The 23,871-nt window shown below is 40.9% G+C and overlaps 2 protein-coding genes across 2 annotated transcripts; both read left to right on the forward strand. All coding sequences in view use genetic code 11, as the record gives it.

Moving 5' to 3' along the window:
• Positions 1–2,565: 2,565 nt before the first annotated feature.
• On the forward strand, positions 2,566–4,680 carry EGR_03842 (Homeobox protein Mohawk; the record flags this gene model as incomplete). The annotated part of the gene is made up of 3 exons (XM_024493091.1): positions 2,566–2,618; positions 3,333–4,107; positions 4,492–4,680. 3 exons carry the CDS (start codon positions 2,566–2,568, stop codon positions 4,678–4,680), a joined length of 1,017 nt encoding a protein of 338 aa, XP_024352552.1.
• Positions 4,681–7,793: 3,113 nt separating this feature from the next.
• Positions 7,794–20,817, forward strand: EGR_03843 (Oligo-1,6-glucosidase; the record flags this gene model as incomplete). The annotated part of the gene is made up of 13 exons (XM_024493092.1): positions 7,794–8,064; positions 11,100–11,394; positions 14,230–14,500; positions 14,638–14,910; positions 15,120–15,233; positions 15,378–15,516; positions 15,586–15,729; positions 15,914–16,062; positions 16,138–16,541; positions 18,614–18,815; positions 19,965–20,219; positions 20,300–20,461; positions 20,551–20,817. 13 exons carry the CDS (start codon positions 7,794–7,796, stop codon positions 20,815–20,817), a joined length of 2,946 nt encoding a protein of 981 aa, XP_024352553.1.
• Between the last annotated feature and the right edge of the window lie 3,054 nt (positions 20,818–23,871).

Here is a 23,871-nt window from a genome sequence, read left to right on the forward strand (position 1 = left end):
GAGGCAACAAGTGATGCACAAATTTGAAGGTAGCACATATTTTAAAAATGACGTTGGTCGCAGACAACGGAAAACAGTTCACTTTACTGTTGCTCCGTGGCTTTTGCTATCAATTTAATGTGCACCCTCAAGGGGCATTGATGCCAGCGCCCGGGAGTAGTGGTTGGGAGATTATCAATGTATAGCTAGGAAGATTTTTCACGAACGCGAAAATGTTATATTTGATGTCAAAGGTGGAAACATCACATGAGTGCGCCGCTTCAAGGCAGAACCCAGCAATCCAGCATTGTAGCTTGCCATGACAGGCTGCTTGATGTCTTCCATCTGTGAATAATGCTTCACAGAATGTTATGAAAGTAAAAGCTTAGGCCGGTTTGACCTGTGGATGCGCGGCGCAAAACGAATGGGAGTCGGCCTTAGTAAACTTCTCTACTGACTTTCTTGTGAGAGAAGGTGATGCGAATGTCCGCCACCCCGAAACCGACCCTATTTTGATTTTTAAAATTTTTTTTTCATAACTAATGCCCGACTGTCCAGACAGGCTCTGAGTATGCTAATAATCCATGTAAAATCAAGGCCATAATTTTTGAATTTGAGGTCGCGATAAGCTAAGGCATGAGTGGTTTAAGGACTCATTTAGATCTTCTTTACCCTCCTCAGTTACCCTTCCTTACTGATTGCTGTTTAAGACTTCTATTATCGTGGGTGTGATTGGCAAGTCTTGGAGGGCTCCGGATCCATCGCATTCTTATCGACTAGTATTCGTTTTTTGGCTTGATGTACAACATGGAAGAGGCTTTGACACCATAAAGGCAATGAATTCTTATAAAGAAGCACGTAAATGGACATAACTCAAGATTTAATGGATTTAACAAGATTCATCTCTGGTCTTGAAATCAAATATATTCTCGTCTCTTCGAAAATTAAATGACCACCACTCCTGGTTTGCGGGTGGTTCATAAACACGGACTACTTCGTGATGGCCAGCACAGAACAGCAGCCGTAAGAGCTGAAAAGCTGAAGAAGTTGTATGAGAGGATAAAGTTTGTTTTGTGGATTTGTTCAACCACGTGGGTCCCTCACTTCTCCAGAGTGTGCTCACACATATAAACCCCTTTGGGATAACCAGCTTCAATCCGTCTAACTAAAGGGCTAATTATCACTTCTCTCACCCTCATTGTCCACAATAAACTTTTGAATTACTGAGAGTTCCTCAATATTCAGTGTACGCATTACTATGCTAACTAGTAAGATTTCCATAAAAACCTATTCTTATGCACTATAATACTTTGTTTATTCGTGTAACGCTTTGTTTTGGTCTTGCGGGTACGTAAGGCTCCGTAAGGCTCCGCCTTTATGCTCCCGCTGGGCAGCATAGTCTCCAGACCTTGTTAGTAGCCCCAGCCGTCCTGTGCTTCGCTAATATATATTCTGCTCTAGTGTTATAACTACTTTCGACTTCTGGCAATACTCAGGAGCTACATTGGTGGCAGTGGAAGGGGAACCCAATTCTTTTACCATTTCTATTCCTGATCGTTGAATCTAAACGTGATAGAAGAAGGGCATATGCTACTGATGGGCAAATCTGGGACCACTCCTATTGGAAGGATTGAAAATGACGTCTACCTTCGACAGCTACCCCAGTCTCGTGTTTTGCAGGAATGCTATTAACAACAGAGGCAACGCTAGCTGTGAGTCACCTGGAAAAGTTTTGTTTGAGGAGCTGTCTACGGTACCTGTACGAAGAAGCCAATGAAGTGAGCACACGATACTGCCTTCACCCTCCTAATAGCTGGATAGAAGTGAGACAGGTTGATATTGCCAGGCACCACTAGAGTAAGGGCAATGCGGCAAGGAGGAACTATTTTAAACATTTGTATACACAGTCCTTCAATAGGTGACTCTGTTTGTAGGCCAGTGTCCCTATGGTCACCGATAAATTTGCACATAGACAGCACATTTCCTCTTCCTTCAAAGCAGTTCTCAATAGTGACGAAGCTTAAGATCCAGTAGAAAAGCCAATTGCACGCAAATTTGATGACTGATGTGATTGGTCTGGGGGTGTTTTTCTTACACCGCCGAGTGCAGTGTGGTGACCAACGCTGGAGGTTAACCAAGAGAAGTACCAAGGTAAAGCTTAAAAGAAGAGGGAGACATTGGAATGCATAAATTGTTTGTTTAACTCTTTGTTTTAATTTCACGGATATTTAAGGCTCCGCTATTGTACCTCTGCTGGGCGACATGAACTTTAGACAATGTCAGTAGCCAGTTCTAAACCGTCCGGTACGTCGATGATACACATTCTGCCCTAGTGCGATAACCTCCTTCGTCTTCAGGAAACACTCGAGGCGACAAAACACCATTGCTTTACATTGTTAAGCATTGTGCAAGGTACATTCCCAAATGTTAACTTTTTATCATTTTCCCCCTTACTAATGCTAAGATTTTACCTGTAATTGCTAAACTCAAGATAAATTAAATTTCCACAGCAAAAAACTACTTGTCGTGAAAGTAATATCATGACGCTCCAAATAGATAAGCAAGACTTATTATATTTACTTAAATATGTTCAGTAGCACATCATCTAGTCTTACCTCTAAATCGGGTCCTCTTCCAGAGTAAGCGATTCAGATTCTATAAAAATCCATTACTTATAGGTCCGAATATGTGCGTCCAAGATAAGTGACAAAAAGTACCGTTCTTTTATCAATATAGTCTTCTATTACAGTAATAAATTTGAATTAGGGAATGCCCTTTTTGGAATCAGTAAAATTGGGAAACGGATTAATTCTCGCTACGAAAATTTCCATGCTTCCCTTAAAATTAATCTACAGATAGCAAAGCATAAGACCGAGTCAGCATCACTGTTGAGTTTGTTGATATCAGGCAGCTTAAACCATCCTAGGGGCTTAATTTTAAAGAAAATTGGACAAAAATTGCAAGACAAATATTAGTGGAGGGTCTGGCGGCAATTATCGATTTTCATGAGGGCGACGTGAACTCCACTCTCCTGGTGAAACGAGTGTTGCTCAGGAGTGATCGCAGCTGACCTATCACGTGTTTGTTGAGCAACAACCAAAAGCCTCAGTCGCATTTTTTTCGTCTCGATATGAGGTGATTCCATAAACTTCTCTCTATAAATTCCCACAGTATAAATAATCGAAACATTTTTTCACTAAGTATTCTAGAGCTCTAGTTTTATATTCCTTGCGATGCTGGTGACTATTTTTCTCTAACTCACTCTTGCATTCCTTTTAACCGTGAAACATGAACTTATTTTGATTTCAAAGATCAAACATTCTTAAAGAAACTTACTACAACTTCTTTTGCAGCTTAAGCGATGACACTTATAAGTGTGATCAAGAGGACAGCGGCTTTTTTGATTACAGTCAGCAATACAGTCAAAATATCTATGCTACTACGCTAGCTCCTCCTGCCCCTCCGCCTCCTCTTCCACCTCTCCCTTCTACTCATCCATCTATATCAGAGTACTTGTCATCTACTTTTCTGCCCACTGATACATCCTCCTATCTCCAAGTTCGAAGTGATGAGCCATTCTGTGATAAGTATCCCAACAACAATAGTGACTTTCTCGGTGATACTTCTTTGGAGGAGCAAATCCTACCTTCCCTACCCGAACGAAGCTACGACTACAGCATGCCGCCCACCTCGACAACCCACAGCCTCAATTCTACTGCCTATCCAATGGAAGCAGTTGAAGAGGAGCACTTGGTAGAACCCAATAATCAAATTTTCCGCCCCTTTGTGCAAGATAGTCGTCCAGCTATATATGCCTATAGATCTTTAGCTCAGTCAACACCCCAACAAAATGATGTCGGGCCCGGAGAATGCTATAAAGCTAACAGTCACATCTACATGCAACAGGAGTTTGCAGGCCTGGATACCTCACACAATGGAATGCAAGGGCAAGATGAACCGCAGACATCAGGTGATATACAAAAGGGGAAAACTGCCCCAAACAGCCAGTTGAATCCAAATGCAGTGGCTATAATGGATGAGTGGTACAGGGCGCATCTAGACAGACCTTATCCCAATAAAGAGGAGAAACTGCGTATGGCTATCGCTGGGGATATTACAGAAACTCAGGTAAGTCTTTGACAGGGCTGTCTAGAGAAAAGCGACTTTTTTCTTGTCCAAGTCTTTGACAGTAATGGCTTCAATGGCCAAGGGTAAAAATCATTTTATTTCCTAAAAAAGTAGTCTTTAAATACTGTAAAAGAATATTTAATTTGTTTTAACAAGTTTATGCATTTTGATTGGGTTTAGTGCCCTACAAAGTCGATTCGCGCACACCAGACGAGAGAGGACAGGGAGTTGTAAATCGATTTTCTATAAAGCTGACTAAAAAATCAATATCGGGGGTGTTAGGACAGGTGTTAACCTACGTCTACTCGATTTTTTTAGCGTATTTTTATGTTTCAAAGTTTTTTTTTATTTTTTTTCACTTTCATCTCGCTCTCCGTGCTTCAGGTAGGTTCGTGGTTTGCCAACCGACGCAATCGTAGTAATAATACGCGGCCGAAGCAAAATATGAAGCGGTTAAAGGCGGCCATCTGGGCGCTGTGCTGTGAGTATCAGAAGATATGCAATGGGCTTGTTAATGCCACGGAAATGCAGGCAAGGATAATCAGTCTAATCGAGCACCACACCAAATTCTAACCTTTCATGATTGTCTGTATATTTTTTGCTATTTCCCGACTGACGCCTCATTTATTTCATTTATTGAAATAATAAAGAGATTTTAATATGTTTTATTATTAAGGTGAGGTAGCACGATGACATTGAATTGCCTAGGCGTTTGAAATATAGACGATAGAAAATTCGGCTATAATTGGTGCTTAGGTTTTATGGGCTAGGCAAAACAAGTGCTGGCCTTTTTTTCTTCTAACTATTTAAATACACTACTTAATGGTTTGAATTTTGAAAATTTAGGAAATCCTAGCGGATGTTTAAGCCAAGCTACTTTTAAATATGGCTTTGCTTGCTATTTGTCAACATAAAGGCACACATTGCAATTGGTCGAGTAGGCCCTGACATTTAGATGTTTATTGGATAATGTCAACCAACCAATGGAATGAAAGTTTAAACCTTACATAATTTGCTAAAATATTTCACCATATATCTACTGGAGTATGTTTTCTTATCGAAATGACTAGGGTATTTTATTAACCAGGCCACGATATTATTTGTTTTCGGAGTTCAATCAAGCTCATTTAAACACGTCAATAGCATTTCTTGATGCTAATTCAAGATGAACGCTTTCCTAAGCCGGAGCAGAAATATGGGCTAAATTAATTTTTGAAAACTTTTTCAAAATCACATGCTTTCGCACTTATAGTTTTCATATTTTCTTATTTTAAACAAATAATAACTACTCAGGCTTAACAGGTCAATAAGAGTACATTTTAAATGTGATCTACCAAATTTTGCACTTTGTTGTGCTGTCATCATATTTTAAGCCTTTTTCATAGCACTCAAGCCGTTTTATTTGAGTTTACCAAAGATTTTAAAAAAAGTACCTCCCGAGGTATGGAAGCCACGTTTATTTCTTGTCCCATTCCCCGCGTTTAACCAACATCTGAGGAGCCTCAACACAAAATAACCATCCTAGGATAGTCTGTCCCAATTGTCTAAGTCACCGATATTCGCAAATTAGTTTGTTCACCATTCTCTTGGAGAGCTCCGTCTCCTGTCTACCTTCAGGGCACTTTAGACGTTTCAAACGCTGGACATCCACAGAAATGACTGCCGGGGCTGGACTCTTCAGTGGCAGACGTACTACTAGTCGTCTTTGTAACATTGGCATTTCAAATAGGTGGTCAAGCGCTCCATCGCTGTGCATATGGTACTTTGGATTTCCTGTAGGTATGAGTGAGTTTTCGCGGGTATTGTATCTTCACTCACAGAAAACCTCGTTACTTTTCATGAGTTTTCCCAAGTACTTCGTGCTTCCATCATTGCTTGCAGTCATCGTAAACGTTGTCTGCATCCGGTCCACGACAATCGGATCGACAACTGGCAATAGAACGCACTCACGCTGGGTTTTGTCACGTCACAGTGGCATGCCTTTTATAGACGCATAACTCACGGTTGGTCTTAGACACGCCCCGTAAAACCTACGCTATTTATAGATCTAGAGTTTGGCTGCATCTTACAGCATCCATTGTTTATTGAGCCAAATCTTCTCAGGACTTTACAAAAAGCTTACGTAGAACTTTTCACCTGACTTGGGTAGTAAAATCTCTGAGGGGCGAATTTCTCACAACTTAAGAAATAAATGAGAATCTTGCCTTAGCAAGGTATTAAGGTCAGAAATAGAACGAAGTCTAGGCTGAATGAACCAGATGCGCCTTGAGCCCAAAGGGCTTTCCTCTCTCTTGTTAACAATAGAACAATTTTGCCTAGGCGATGTCCAAAAGACCTTACCCGTTTGAGACGACCGATTAGGGATTTTTCCCAATTTCATAATTCAATTTGGCTGGGAGATTCAACTCCAGAAGAACTCCACGCCCGATTCATAAACACAATTTAAAAAGTGGACATTTTGCCCATGACTGAGATTCGCTTCCTCGAAGACCTTGATTAGGCGCTTGGACGGCACATTGATTGATAGCACTGACTTAACGCACAACGAGGGCAGAAGGCAAGTCGAGTTGGAAGCCGTGTTTCTATAGCTTGACTTTCCGTATGCTGTGGTGAACAACCGGTCCTACGGGAAGGCAATGATAGCAACAATATTGACAAAGTAAAGGCCAGTCAGCAGCTTGAAGAGCGAACGACTGGGGCGATCAGTTCAAAAAGCGGCAAACTCGCTTCTAGCATACGCGTCCAACCCGCCGTGTAGCCCGGATGATATGCATGGCGTGCTGGGTAGGGCTCATACAGTAAGTGGGTGTCGCATGTCTAAGTCTAGCCCCGGATGAGTCATCCATGGAATGGGGGGACCTCGGACACGTCCAACCACATGCATAATTATGTCCACTAGGTTCACGTCGATTGGGTGCATCCGAGCTGTAGATATGGCAGGCACGGCAACAATGCTTCAAATAAGAGTATCAAAGGAGGAAATGGGGGTCAATATCAAATAGACCATGATTTGGACTGGCAGTTTTAAAACTATCCGGAAACAATCTCCAGCTGGATCAACCAATCAAGACTCAAAGTTTTGCGTCAAGTAACACCAACCACCTCATGCCTAAAACCGTTGCTCATCACAATGATTAAACACCAAATGAGTTTAACTCAACTAAATTTTTTAAAATGGGTCCCATTTATTTTAGGTAATGCGATTGCTATCGCCCAGTTATTGCTTCCACTCCACTGGTAAACTTCTGTTAGATAAGTGAAATGGTGGAAGAGTCTCGCAGAAACATAAGCGATGGGTATATAGAAGCAACTGTGGAAAATAGATCTTTTATTTTTGTTAAATAATAGTTTAAATTTGCCCAGAAACACCACAATATCATCAGCTGCCTGATCTAAATCTTAACCAATCAAGGCCTTCCAATTTCATTGCAGATAGCACTAATTTTCGCTCGCCATGAATATCGATCGCCAAGTAGGCTAAAAATGCATTTGATGGAGTTGAGTAAACCAATGACACGCAGCGGCCAGATTTTTCTCTTACTGAGTGCGTGCAGGCATGCGGTTGGCCCAATGACCTTGACAAATCGCCAAATTATGCACGCACACACACACTCATGCATACACCTGGCAAAAAAAGAGTCTAACCAAAGCCGCCAGGTGATTTGAGTTGGAAACGAGGTGAAGCCATGGCCTCTACCTCCTCTACACTGTATCGATCCAGCCTATCCCTAGCTCACAGTCTCAATCACAGTCATGGTGACCTTGAGAAGGGGCACAAGGCGAGGGTCCTGCGGTCTGCTGACAGGGAGAAGCCAGCCCGTGGTATCTCCGTGAGCACTATCCCTCCCATGGACAGCGGAGCATGGAGAAAACTGACAAGGTTTCAACGCCGCTTCTACGAGTGGCTTGTATATGCGCACCACCTGCCCGTAGCTGGCGGAGAGGGTAATGAATATGGTAAGTTTGAGGCTTATAAAATCCACCCGGAAAATAAACTTAAACGTCTACAAAAGGCTATGTTCTTTACGCATTCACCCTTGTCCCAAAGATTGAAATTTTAAGCTCATCCTTTTAAGGCCTCAAAGTTGATAAAGGGGTTCGGAATATGTCCTTGAAAACTGGCCTTTTATGCGATTGGAGAAAGTGGCTTCAGGTAGTTTCCAATTGTAAGAATTGACGAATTACCTTCCTTAAATTAGTCATTTAGGTCGTAAGTAGAGCATTCTAGAGTATTTTCGCCAGAATTTAAATTTTATGGTAAAACCGAGTTTGCAACTGAATTGTAACAAGTTTCGGTGCTTCTCTCTGACACCTCTGCCTTCACACCCGTGAAACAGGCAGACTGGTTAAATGAGGGCATCTTTTGGTGGGTAGTGCTATAGGGTGGGTGAGAGGGATCTGCTTTAGTGTTATAACCACTTTCAACTTCTGGCAAGACTGGGGGGCTGCATTGGTGGCAGCGGACGGGGAACCCAATCCTTTTACCATTTCTATTCCTGATCGTTGAATCTAAACGTGATAGAAGAAGGGTATATGCTACTGATGGGCAAATCTGGGACCACTCCTATTGGAAGGATTGAAAATGACGTCTACCTTCGACAGCTACCCCAGTCTCGTGTTTTGCAGGAATGCTATTAACAACAGAGGCAACGCTAGCTGTGAGTCACCTGGAAAAGTTTTGTTTGAGGAGCTGTCTACGGTACCTGTACGAAGAAGCCAATGAAGTGAGCACACGATGCTTCATTCACCCTCCTAATAGCTGGATAGAAGTGAGACAGGTTGATATTGCCAGGCACCACTAGAGTGAGGGCCATGCGGCAAGGAGGAACTATTTTAAACAGTTGTGTACTCAGTCCTTCGATAGATGACTCTGTTTGTAGACTAGTGAAGGGTTATTTGAACTTGATAAATGTAATTCGAGTTTGGCTTATATACCAACCAATTTTATCTTAAGCTTAAGTTTTAAAGAGACGTTCCTTTGAAATGAAATGGTTTCTGTGGTTCAAAAAGAAACTAATGATCATACCACTGGGCATCCTCCAACGATCTACTCACTATCCTTCTCCCACTTCTGAGACACTGCGAATGTGTGCAAGACTTCAGACGGAATCGTCCCCAGTGAATCGTTCAAGTACTGAAGACCGGAGGCTAATCAAGACACAAGACATAATAAATCATAACCCAAAACTAATCCGTGGGAAGACATTCACCTTTGGATCTGATGGAATGGGAGACATAACCTCACCTCGTCCTTATCCCCGTAATTCCCCGGAAGCAGCACTGGGCAATGACATGCAAAGTTGACACTGGGACTATTAAAGTGAGGCAGAAATGGAAGTAATCCGGGCCGTTTTTTTGGTTCCTTAGCCAAGTCGTCTTATAACAATTGTTTGCAAGCCTGTATCTCTTTTGAGAAGGATTGCACCTTTAAAAGTGATCATTCAAGTGGTCAAAGAAACCTCGCATGGTTACTTATTTGTCACTGAGGCAAACTGTACTAACATAAATGCCTGTTCACTGTTAGCTGGGGAATGATAAAGGGTTTAAGTAATGCTTTAGCGACAATATGATTACTACTTTATTATTTAAGTAAAAGTTTTTTGCTCACGCAGATTCAAAGACTTGATTTCTTGCAATAAGTTTTAAGCCTACGCAAACCTAACTGTGCAGTAATTTAGTGCAGTTTATGTTAGATAGCAAAACTTTTCTAAGAGTTGAAAAATAAAGACTCAGGAAACTCCTATTTGTTAAATTATTTGTATTAAAAATGGTTAACACATCAACGCTGAAGAACTAATTATGGAATGCAAATTTGGCCTTGCGACATTCAAAAACGTGCACCTGAGGTACCTACGATTTTTTGCAAAAGCTTTGTACACTCAGTGTTTTCCTTAAAACCATGGTTGCGCCACCGATAAATCAAAGATGACTAACCAAACTTACTTTAAAACTGCCCAAGGGTAGGATCACAGAGTTCCCCTTCAGTCATTTTTCCTACAAAGACCTAGCAAGGTATTTTTCTTGTTATATTCCTTTTCAAAAGGCAGGAATAGTAAAATCCCATAAAATTTGTATCCTGAACGAAGGTTGGTAAACTTTTTTGCACACAACTGACCGCTTATAGCACTCACACACACCCAGAGTCCATAAAAATCTGTACATGAAGTACAAAATCCTACACAAATTCCTACCATGTTTCACGGAAAAAAACGGAAACAATGTGAATGAGCTTAAATTTCGCAGAAAGTGGGTAAATTTAGTGGTCCTTGAAGCTTATCTTAATTTTTTGCTATTATATGGTTTGTGTGTCTCAACTACTTGATTACCTTGCACCACAGTTTCCTCCTCCAGGCTAATGTAGGCAACGACGAATCTTTTTTCATCAACGTCCACGTTAAGCAACACTGCAGGGTCCTTGCACCTTAATCTCAAGTTATTTTACAGAATGGTGGCAAAAAATTCTTCCTTATTAGGAACAAAACACCTTTCAGATTGCACTTCATCGGTCCTTGAATAATTCCCTGTTAGATTCAAACACTTAAAGCCATTTCTGAGTGATACATTCTGGTAACGCTCCTTCATCCATTGTAGCCTATATCAAGAAACCCTATGAACTTGATCGGTCACCTGTCAAACATTTTCTTGTTCCGCTGTAAAAGCTACTATCATAGCAAAAGACTTGGCTAACTCCTTTCCTCCCAAAATCACTGCTTAAATATCTTGTAAATTCAGACATTTAAGGAAAGGCGGTACCTCCAGTCACTCGTAGGTAGAAATAAGCACACCAATCAACGGGGGCGTTGTCATTGGTTGCCGTCTGTCGACCAATCACGCTCACGCAGCTGCTACCTCGTCACTCCATTGCCAGGATGATAAAGATGACGCCGGAAATTGCAACGGAGGCAGCTGAGAGCTCGCCTCACGCACACGGTAGCGTGTGTACGCAAGAGGTAGCATGCAGCCAGGTTATCGCAATTACAACCGCTTTTCAGAGAATCTCCGCAATCAGCCACCTTCACTTCCACCCGTCTACAACGGCTACCGGCTTGGCGAGGAGGTGGAGTCGGGAACTAATGCTTATGACGAGGAGGAGTTGGATGGACAAGGACAGGCTTTCATCAGTTCCTCCTTCGAAGAGGGTCTAGAGAAGAATGTCTATTCCCCATATGTTAGTGGAATGGATGTGCGCTTGGCTCAATTTGTCAGTCAGCACAACGTCAACATGGGCGATGGAGCTGTCATCTATCCGGTTTCAGGGGTAGAGGATGCGGACAGTAGGAAGAAAAAGTATGTTAAGTTGTTTTGTGTACATTTAAAAGAACACTGCACCAAAAAGATGTTTCATCTCCTAGTCTCCATAGCTTTTTGGCTATCACCTTGTCAACATGACATTCCCGTTTATGTTGATGGCATGAGAAAACGAAGGTAGTTTTATTAGTGACTGACGGGGGAGCTGGAAGGCTAGTCACTTAAAATGGCATGCTCATTGTCTCATGCTGCCGGTGTGGAGATGGAATTGTGCACAGCCTGAAGGGCAGCTAGCAAACAGGGCAGCAGCATCACTAAATCGTGTCAACTGAGTTTAACACAAAAACCCAGTAGGATTTGGACGCTTTCGCCCTTTGAAAGGCGGGATTTTTATGTTTTCGAAAAGCATAACTTTGTCGGAGCAATAAAGCACCCATTGGTTCTGGTGTTCGGTTTTCCGACATCAGTGAAAGTGATAAAACTGCCGAGGTTCGGTTCCGGTACATTTCAATGCCAATGGATATCATGAAGATATATCTATTCTCCATGATATAATGGACAAGTTATTACATCTATGAAGGACGGAAAAGGGTACAAAGAAGGCAGAAATTGGTATTATTTCCTGACAAATGAACCTTGAATTCGTGATGCCTTTATTTCACAAGTGGCGCAAACAAATTCAAATGACATTGAGTTGGTCAATTAAACAATAAACTTTTGAGGCAATAACATCCTTTCATTTTTTAATTTTTAAAAAAGCAAAATTCATATTGTCTTGTAGAATTTTTAGCCAGGTCAAACCCTAACTCAATGCAATTTTCTATGTAGCTTTAAGATAGCTTGTAAATTTAGGCTTAAAAATATTTTGCGCCATTATTAGACGTTTATTTAAAGAAAATTCGTCGTCTATTAAAAGGGTACCGCAAGTCATGCCTCATTCGATGATAAGGGGTTCTAATCACTGACACTGTTTTTCACTTCTTTCACGGGTGTCGCATAAACACACCGTCGGTACAATATTATTAGCTAAGCAACTAAAATCTGATGCAAAGTGGCCTAAACGAATTAGAACCTGTCTTATCAGTTGTTTTCTATAGCAATCCTCTCACCACACAGCCCACACCTAGGAGGAACCCACTACTCCATCCCAAGGCGACGGTTCTTACCTTGTGTATGCGGGTGTAGTGCACACATGAGATGATGATAGTCCTCCAAGTGATGATCAGCGCCTCTTCTGTGGACGAGGCCTAGACAATTGGAAGCGAAATGGACAGCAGAGGAATGAAAGTGAACTAGATAAGGAAGAGACTGATGTTAGGTTTTTTTGGCCTCTGCAGGTAGGACTCTCTAGTCTGTGTCTCGTTAAGAAAGGGTTTTGCATTTCACGCCACTGATTCAAATAAATTGTAGTGCTTTCATTGTAGAAACATCGCATGAAGTTATTTATTACCTTGTAATAGAACTCGTTTTTGCCTCGAGATAATTACTTGTTGCCATAACTACGACGTTTGTTCGTTTATGGACGACAACTATGCTATACAATGAGCTCATTTAAAACCTCATAAATAGATTAGAGCACGCTTAAGTTTTATGCCACACGTTGATTCCCCTCTAAGATGGTTCTTCATTAATACTTACGTCGTTGACATTTGTGACACAAATTTTAACCTAAAAACATTATTTTAAATTAACGAAGTTGTTTGTATCTCCGTCCAACTGTTTTATTGACTGCGGAATCAATCTGACGAATCAAATTACTAAGACCTTACTATTTCCCTCTGATGAAAAAGACCTTGCATTTATTTTATTATTTAATACCCAGTCAATCTGGGTCCGGCAGAATTTCGTTTGCTGGGTTGGCACAAACCAATAAAGAGGGCGTGTCACATATATGTGACGCTGGTGGAAAATCTGTTAAAGTAATTATGTGGCCTCTCGCGGTGAAAAACACTTATTCGCTTAGAAAGTGGATTAATTTTTTTTTTGAGATTGTTGACTATAAGCCTTCTAGGCGCCCTAAAGACAGCCAAACTAGCTAGACCGACCTTTTGCAGAAAAAGTGGAAAGCCTGACCTAAAGTTATTCCCAAAATATTCTTAGTACCAAGTTATATAACAAAGAAAGAGCATGTTTCTAAGCTCTTTTGACTAGTTTTGCCTTCCTAATGACCTTATCTGCTGTTCTGTGTTATGTGGGATGCGAGTAGTTCCTGAAAAGACTAGGATCCACACAAAAGTGCACATTTTGACAAAAAATTTATTTACTTATTTATTAACTCACCTTTTCTTTACATTATGGGAAATTTAAAGCCAAGTTCTACGAACACAACGTAGTTAAATGTCACAAAATATCCTTCAACTAAAGGTTTAAATGCTTCACTCGGAACGGAGCACAAAATTCAAACATTTGTGGTATTCAGCCAGGATTTGTTGAATGTTTCCCTCACAGATTTGTTGCAATCAGTAGCAAAAATTTTTTGGACCTCCTGTAATGGATGTTGAATTAACTTGTACATTGTCAGAGGCGAATTGGAAAGTTAATCACCGTACCCCACAAAGTGCATATTCTACTTACAAATAATTGCAATTATCCAACTACTAATTTCGTGTTCAATTTCTTTGCCAAACATAATCTGGTGCACTTGTTTATCGCACTTGTTTGACGCTATCACCAAACGTTTCCTCAGAAGAATTAAATGACTTTTCATTTCGATAATATCATATTGTAACTACTACATTTTGTTAAGTAGTATGGTATAGGAACAAAAGGCCAAAATTAGAAACTTCTGGAGCCTGACTTGATTGGTTGATTTAATCGTAAGATGAGATACCATTTGACTAAGCAAAATCTAACCATCCCCTTCTTTTAACCAAGGGCATTCAATCCTCCATGCGGATGCACTCGACAGCAGTTCAGCTGGGCAGTGGGTGGGATCACAGTGGCAGTTGTGGTGGTGATCGCGGTGGCGGTCAGTTTGGGTGTGATCTTCAACCGAGTCGAACCCCTCCAATTCCCCGAAGCTGAGCCCTGGTGGACCCACGGCCTTGTTTACCAAATCCACGTGCCCACCTTTGCCAACGATGCTGGCGGAGCGCTGGGTCGTTTCAAGGATGTCACCTCTCGAATGGTCTACCTAGCTGACAAGGTTGGGTCGGCTTGATAGTTCGATTTGTGACTAGTCGCATCGAGTACACGCATCGACGTCTATATCATATACATCGAATTGTATTTTTACTGTCATCAATGAAAAGCCAACCACTCTTCTGTTGGCTTGTGTTACAGATCTACGCGACAGCAGCAATATTGACAGGAGTCCTGGATGCGGATAAAAATGGGGTGCGGAACTGGAAGACAATCAATCAGGACATTAACAGTGAGGGTGACTCGGTGGACGCATTATTGGCAGAAATGGACACTAGGGCAAGAGGGAATGAGATTGAGTTGATGCTGGGGATGCCGCTGTATGCCACAAGTGATAGACATCCCTGGTTCGCGCAGAGTATCCAAATGAACCCGCAGAGATTTGCCAACTTTTACTTGTGGAGAAAAGAGCAGGTAAATGATGGAAATAAAGTGAACCTTGGATTCCGTATTTGTGCTTATCAAACCCTTCAGACCAGATCCATCCATCCTGCATCCATCCATCCATTTATTCATCCTTCTATCCATCCATGCTCTCAGGCATTAATTCATTACATTCTAATTTCTTCATCTGGATGAACATCGAACGGGTGTTATCGTTTGCATCCCACTACAATTTTCAGCCCGTTAACTCAATTGAAGCACGCTACTATGCCTTCAACAATGTGAGAAAGGAGTACTACCGTCATGTCCATGGAAATCCATCATCACCGCTACTCAACCTCTCCGATCCCGAAGTAAAAATTATATTTCTTCCACCCTTAACAAACCCATGTATTTAGGGGTTCAAAACTACTGATTTAATATTAGTAGTTAGGTTAACAACCTTTAGAATAAAAAAAAGTTTTCGTTTAATATTCCTTTAATTCTTGCACATAAAGGTTCAAACAGAAATGAAGTCTGTGATTGCCTTCTGGAAAGAGGAGCTCGGGATTAGTGGAGTTTTCATTACCAACTCCACCAACATTTTAAATGAAATGGCAGCTCCACTCACCTCCATTTTGACCTCAGGTCTTGACAGTGAGTGAAACGATTTTAAAAAGGATGCTAAACTGCGGGAAAAAACTTAATTTTAATTGTAAACTTTAGAAAACACAGACGCCTTTACCTGGTTTGCCGACAATCCTACCGCCGACAAGCTGCTCACAGGCAAACCTCCCTGCTACTATGAACTGATTAGTAACGAACGCATTACCACCCGCACGGAGGATATAAATGCCCAGCTCTATTCTAGTGGGTATTATTAAGTAAAATCGACGCACCTTTTAAAGTTGAATTGCGTTTGCCTTCAAAGCATGAAGAAAAATTATTCCTAGGTGAAAAATACGGCTTTCGAGATTAAAGTTTTGCTTAACATCTGAGTTAATTTACTCTACGATCTTTAAGAAAATAAACGGCCTCAATGTTTCACTTTCAGTTCTCCCCGAAATCAAGCAGAGATCATGTTCACCAGTTTGGCGTCTCACACAACGTTCTGCTGATTTCACTGATTACTTTTCACTGCAAAAATTCGCCGCGTTTCTGCCAGGTCTCAGTGTGATGAGGGCAGGAGAGGAAGTTCAACTCGTGAGTTATGCGTGGAAATAAAAATACATTCCATTTACATCCATTTTTGGCAATAACAACTGCAAATAATATCAGATGACCGGATCAACGGAACTCATCCAATGGGATTCGACTAATCCAGCGGACTTCAAGACCTACTGGCCAATAAACGTACTGCCCGATGAGACAGCGAAACAGCGATTGGGGAGTTGGGAGCGATATGGCGAGAAGACAGTGGGAGGGGCAGGAACGATATTTAACACCGGTTGGGGAAACAGTGACGTTCGAGTTATGTCGATACCACGCACGGAGAACCTCTTTGTGGTGCAACGGGTCTATGTGCCCAACGAAGCACATTTTGCCACCTTTTTTGTTAGCTTTCAAGCATTGAATGCATTCACCAATCTGGCAGAGGTTGTGGCCACCTCAGATGGCAGTTCGATTGTCAACCTTGTCTACGAGGGGAGAGGTCTATTCGTGGGAAAACAGCTGCAGCTCAAGTGGGTGTATCTGGTCAATAATGATGTTTTTATTACATTATCTTGAAAACTGATATTGTGAAATATTAATGTAAATATTAACTCATTTGTAATATAAATGATTGTTTCCTTGCAATTGACTTAAAAATTTCAGGCACATATGGTTTATGGGGATGTTATGTGGCATTCCCGAAAGGATAAATCGCAAATTTTTTAAATAGCAAGAATCGTTAATGTTATGTGGTGTTTATTATAGCTCTCACAAAAAGAATCACTATTCATTATTTTGCGTGACTAAATAAAGTAGATAATATCGGTACGCGTCTTGTTCATGCATTTGAAAAGTCTGAAATATAATAATACAGTATTTGAATGTAACACTATCGAAGTGGCTTAATTGTTTACAGGATATGAGGCAAGCAAACTCTTCAAATTGGGTGGCCATAACAGTTAAAAACCACCCAAAGTTACAAGTTTTATTAAAATAGATGCCCCAGAAAGTAGCAAATATTGTCTTTTCTAAGCACCACTTGCCTCTCACTGGCCAATATTTGGCATAAACTGAGATGCGGTCTAAAAAATACCTCTGCACAGATCATTCCTAAACAAACACTCATATAGGCTTACAGCCTTTCCTTAAGTATAAGAAGGTGAGTAGATGGGCTGTAGTAAAGAAGTAAGAAACTAGCTACTATAATTTTTGTAAAATGCAGTAAAGTTTAGGTGCATGTCTTGAATAATTCACATTTGATTAATCAGCAAATATGCGGTCAACACAAGTGCTTAAAAAATTTTCGGTTAAAAAGCCAGAATTTAAAGCCCAAAATGTTGCTAAGAGGCCTAAAATAGTGAAACTGTCAATATTTGGCACGTCAAGTGCTACCTTTTAAGCCATCTGTTACTGCAACTACCACTTTGCGTCCCGACGATAGTTTTAATTGACTAACTCCGATGCGCTCCCATTAAATCTGCAGAACCTTAATCTCCTCCGCCTTGGTTAGTTCCACTTGATGCTTCTTTGCATGCTTGTACTTTGGGTGCGCAACAGAACTTTTTGACCTTTCTCCGAACCAAGTTACATTGTTCTAGCCTTGTTTGCATGTGCCACTACTGTTTGGTATCGGCAGTCTTTAGTCATTTACTACCGGATTGCATATACCTCGTATACGCCTATTGGCATTGTTATATTGTAAATTAGACATAATTTAGTGGTTTTTCAGTGTTTTATGACGTTGCCTAGGCTTTTACTTCACTGCTGTGTAATAAAGTGGGGGTCATTTTCCACTTTTTGCTTTAAATAGGTTACCAGTTTTTGCTTCTATAGTTTTTCGCTTTATAGTTCATTTATTCCGAGTTTTAGATCATGCTTGATTTTATATGTCATAGAATAAGTATATGTGGTTTAATTCCAACAGGTATATCTAGTTGTCAAATGCGTTAGTGTGGAGGTTCTGTTTTTCCCGTTCTTATCTACTTTTGGGAAACTTGCTAGTTCTTTGGCGCAATATCCATTAGTTGATCAATTCTTAGGTACCGTAATTGAGCTAAAAACAAATTTGGTTTCTGTTAATAACTTTTCTGGGGATATCGTGGATATAATAGATATTTCTGTGCTAATTCAGTCGCCTCTGTATCTCTGTTGTGCACATCCGGCTGCATATCTTTACATATCCTATCAGTATTTTACTTTTTATTCCGTTAAGTTTAATTTTCTGAGCATCTTCTGAAGGTAGAGTTTGAAGAATCTCGTTATTTCTTTATCTCTGTCTTCATGCACCTGATAGTGCACTATCCTAAAACCTGAATACTGCTATACAGACGTTTTTGCTTCGTAACTTTTACTAGTTGTTGCATATTTGTTGGTTCTAATTAATTTCAACACGTGGAAGTGCTTATTGTTGTACCTTTAATTGTATGGGTCTCAAAAAACTTCTCTAATTCAATTTCTAGCTTACTTTGTGCAACGTTTTCAACTCTCCTGCGCAATAGATAGTGCATTACTGTACGTGGCGCTTAGATTGTTATTGCGCTAAATGGAATTTCTCTCTTCAAGGGGAAACCAAAAACCTGCAGCCTCCGTTCTAAGTATCTAGACCTCATTCCATGCAGCCCATAGCACATTATGGTGCCTACACCGCGAGGGGCTACGAAGCCTCCGGGACGAGACCCATCACCTCTTCGTCCGCGATGCCATCAGGCGGCTACCAGCAGGCTACAAATAATACTTACGATGCCACAAAACTTCTGATTGGCGCTGTTGCTGCTGCAGCTGCCGCTGGCTACTCAAGTGTTCCTGTAAGTGTACTCAGAGAGAAAACCAGAGTGGAACAATGATTTTGGCTCATTGGCTCTATTTTCAACATAGTTGTGCGATATTGGTAAAAATGTTCTGCTTGTTAAAAGCTTTAAAAGCTTGAAGCTTATCGATGGGGCCATAATTTCGAAGGCACCTTGCTGCTATTAGAACTGTTTGGTTAATATTAATTATATGTAACTATTAAATGGACGGAAAAATAGAATGCTTTGGTGACGACTTTCGATTTCCTCTACAATTCTAATAAAAACCATAGTGACAAACGATCTCGAATGTAGGAAGTTAATTTATTAACTGATCCACAATTCCAATTTTACAATAGGAGTTTACCCATGGGGTCTGATTTCATCATCTTTGTCGGTCGATTAACACACTTAAATAATATCAGAAACGAGAAGCTCATAAGAGAAAGTTTCTACAGTCTAGCTTGTCCACCCTGCCTCAGGGAAGTTCAGAAGTGTCAGCACTATGCTAGTTAGAAGTGTGCTAACATTTTATACCAGCCCACTTCGAGCCTAATATGATTCCGTTAAGTTGGAATCTGTCGGAAGCTTGGTGATGACCCAATCTATTGTAATCAAGTTTGTCGCTTATCAAAACGATTTCTCTCACACTTTAATACCACAAATGTGATTAAAATGCATAAAAAAGTCATCTGGTGAATCTAGTCTTGGCAACCAGATGTGTTGAGATCAAAAGGTTAGAGTATTTTTTGTACTTTCGACGCCGGATTAAGTTGTTACACTCACTGAGCGCGCTTCATGATAGCCTTGTCCACTCCCCGGGTCAAATTTACCATGGCATCATGCTACCAGCTTGAAGCCTGAATCGCAGACCCGCATTTCTAAATCTGCACCGTTGAAGTGGAACTCGCTTCGCTGTATTTGGTTGTAAACCTTGTCGCCGTTGCACACGTCTTCCCACAATTGTGGGTTCGTGCGTTATATCTCGATTTCGCCACCGTTCTTCGATACCGCATTACTAATGCAACTAAAATTTTACGAGAAATGGGAAGACTATCCATTTGCAATCCACTTTGTCAGTTCACCAATCTGAGTGCTTACAATATGATCAAAAAACTGCGGAGAATTTCTTTTTTATTATCTATTCTACTTTATTCCATTGCCTAGAATCCCCTTAGTATCACAAACATGATCGGCGCCGGTACCACTGATGCAGCGGCCTATGCAAGTCGCTATCATGCAGTCTGTCAAGCTGCTTACCAACACCAGTACTACGACTACCAGCAGCATTACGGCAACAGTGTCAATCTCCAACGCCACACTTCCGCATTTCAGGCACCTTTCGGCTACGGTCTGCCACAACAACCACAATATCCCTCCACATCTGCTAGCATCGCAAAACCTGCCCCTTCAACACCCCAGGTACTGATGCAGTTAGTCTTCGATGCTTTACCTACTAAGTATTTGTGAGCGCACATAGTTTTATGAACTTTTATTTGTAGACTTCCAAAACCACAGCAACAACAAGTAGAAAGACTAGAAAACGACCGCCGTCTAGCGCTTCAACGAAATTGGCTGCGACTGATGCAAAGAAGCGTGAGGACTTCGATAAGCTTGTTCGTGCTAGGACAGACAAGCTGCTTTCTGATGGACCTCTATTTGTTGTGAGCAGCTGGTTTGAAATCACACTTATCCTTGCCCCACCTTGGCTATGTTTCTGGCTAAAATTATTACCCCTCCGTTTAATTTCTAGCCGCTCTCAGTGAACGAGGCTGTGGGAAATGCCTCTTCGACATCGTCTTGCAATTCTCTCGCCAATAGTGCTGAAGGTGCTTCAGCAGCCGCCGTGATTGCCGCTAGCAACTCACGACTCCTTCGAACTGTGCTTGATGAGAAAGTTCGCAAACTCATGACATCTCCATCCGTGCGTGGAGTGCTCCGATCGAGGCAGGCGATGGTGGGAGCGCGAAAGCGAAACAGTGAACTCTTCGCTGTGCAACAGCACCCTGCACGCAGCTAGCTAGTCGTGCTGTCGGGGTGACGTGCGGGGCTTTTTTATACCTCTTACTGCTACCCCTCACTAACTACCCTTTTAGTGAACACTTTTTTAAACCTCAAATGACTGTCTCCTCTTTGGATGTAAGTGTATATGTGTGTAGATGTAGGAATGTATGCATCCATTCCAAATTTTTGTAGCTGACACGCCTATTCACTTTTTGTACTCTGGCTTTTTGTACGCTCTTATATGGACACTTTTTTACTACCAGTGTGAATGTGTGTGCATTTGTGATGGACTGGCAGGTGAGACGTAAAACCTGTGCATTTCGACATTGTGGTACACTTTTACTATTTGTTAATTATACATTTGCTCTTTTTTTATAAGTTAAACTTCTGTGGTTGGATGTGGGTCATGGAGTGTGATTTTGTGGCAGGACTTAAACGCAGCTTTGCAGCTTCACACTTGGTTTAGAAAGCCCATAGCAAACCGACTGATCGAGGATCCAAGGAGTTCTTTTGGACTTTTAAAAAATAGAAAGCTTTTCCGGAGGTCGGGATGGAAATTCACTGAACTATTACTACTCCAATCATACTCTGAAGGTAAGAGAGCTAGCCAAATGGGTCTTATTAGCGAAATATTAGCTGTTTATAGCGTTTTATGAGATTTCCCGCGTCCAGGCAATTGGACCATCAGGTTGGTAAACATAAGCATAGTCGTTCACATCCTTGGAATGCTGGAATCAGTTGACAAGACATGGCATTTGTATGTTTTGCTACGTTAAGTGATTGCTTCCAAACAATCCACCCACTGCCCTTCTCTGCAATTCTGTGTCTGTGTGGTGGTTTGCGAAAGGAATTGTTCACCTGCGAAATGTCAAAAGACGACTTCGACCGAGATCCATCTACTCAATCCAACTCGAAAATGGCTGTTGGGATTGATGATTCAGTCAGGGAAAAGGAATGCCTTCCAACAAGATATCACAGTACAAGATCGTATTTTGCATGCTATAAAGCCAACTCGTCGAAAAGATTTCTGGTATGCCAAGTTATTAAACACGGCAACTGTCAGATGAAAGGATAGCGGAGATCAGAAGTGCTAAATTTAACCTTATGGCGGTAATTCTGTCACCGAAAGAATGCACAAACTTTACGCCAGACAAAAGTACTTCCTCGGGTCTCCTTCTCGCTGCTCTAAAAAGCCATCAATTCGAGCCAAAAGAAATAGCAAATCGGTGAATTTTGTCCACCCACGCAAAATATGTCAGGAAAATGAAAAATAATTGGGAGGTAAGGTGCAAGAGGAACGTTTTTCGTCGAAAAACTACAGAAAATGGCCATTACGAGAAGCGTCTGAAATAACTAGGGTGAAGAATGCGAAATGCCAACAACATAATCATGTAAGTTGGGTGTGTAAAAAACTGCAGAAAACGCACGAATTATAAGTGTTCTACAAATAATGTCGTCTGTGCCAGCAACTTACAGACTCCTTCTACACAGTTTAATGAGTAATTTGGCCTCTTTAAGAAGCTTTTAGAAGTTATTATTGGCACCCATTTTTGTAGTGAATTCAAAAAAAATCCCTCATTATACTCAGTTGCAGAATCCAAATAGAATAAAAAGTTAAATAAAGAAGTGGTTTTAGCAGTATTATGTGCATCACCTTTAGCAATTGCACTTGTTTAACCGTAGGGTGTTTATCAACGCATATTTTCATAGTGAATTTTACAGCAGCATGTTTTGATAATCAATATAAGTAGATTTTGAACCTCAGGCGACTATAGAATTTGTGACGTACGCCTCGTTTAACCCCGAGATGGTCATTTATTGTGGCTTCCTTATGGTCTACGCATAAGTATTTAACAAAGTCCTGCCAATGTCCAAAATTTGTCCGATTCAGGTAAATAATAGACGTTTGGGTTAATTAGAAAGATTGCCACCCAGCTGAAAACAGTTTTTAAAAAACCTGCTAATTTTTGGTGCTAAAAAGCCAATCATTACTGTACGAGAGATGCTCAACACGAATCTGCGCGGGATGTGATTTGTGGTGGCAACTTACATAATTCCACCAGCATCAAGTTAACCTTGAAGTGATTTGTTATAACGGCAATGCAATATCACAGAAGAGTTGGGCTCTTAGACAAAAAGCAAAAATTCATTTTCATAGAATCGTTTTGCTTTTAGATGCAACACACAATGGAAAACAACTAATGCATTTTGTAGCAACATGGTCTCTGTGAGGGAGAAAAGCCTGATAATAGCCGGGTCATGAAAAATAACATTTAAGAGTGTTTACGATCAGGCCTTTGCTCGAATCCAGATTCTTGACTGCTGCGCCATTATTTTTGGCCCACATTGCCCTAACCCTTACTGCATTTTGCCACGATATCTGGAATAGGAAAATACTGTTGGTGACGTTTTTGTAATGTCTATATGCTCAGAGCACAGCAAATGATTTTTCGCAATTATTAAGTGCCAAAAAATATTTTAATGAAAAATTCTGCCATGCATGTAAGAAATTCCGAGGATCCAACCTCCCATTTTTGTCTTTAGCCCAGAGGTTCGAAACCACTAACTTTCACGTTAAAAGCTTTTGCTTAATAAAAAGGTAAGCAAGGAGATGAATGAAGAGATAGAACCTAGAAGGGACAGATCGGGATGCGATTATGCCCAAACTCAAGTTTTGGGATACACTATGGCTGGCAGAGATTTTATCGGAGGAATTTGCTGAAGGCATAGCCAAATATCTAATTTAAAGTCCTTCATGCATTCACTTAATTAGAGCAGTTCAACGTAGCTATGATTGGTTTAAATTTTTTTGTAGTCGCTTCATCAGAGAACAGTTTTGAATTGTAGCTTCGACTTAGAATAAAACTGTTATTCGAACACACCGTAAAGTAGGCGAATTTTGTTTATAAGAGAACAATAATTTTTACCCTCAGTGGTAAATAATATGCTCATCATTAATATGTGCTGAGCACATATTTGCGTCGTGTACAAATGATAAATATGCTCTCTGTGTTACGCCCACGGTAAAGTTTTAGTTTTTGGGTACGTCAGATACAGCAGATTGTAATTT

The sequence above is a fragment of the Echinococcus granulosus genome, assembly GCF_000524195.1.
Source record: "Echinococcus granulosus chromosome Unknown EG_S00021, whole genome shotgun sequence".
In the NCBI taxonomy this organism is placed as follows: domain Eukaryota; kingdom Metazoa; phylum Platyhelminthes; class Cestoda; order Cyclophyllidea; family Taeniidae; genus Echinococcus; species Echinococcus granulosus.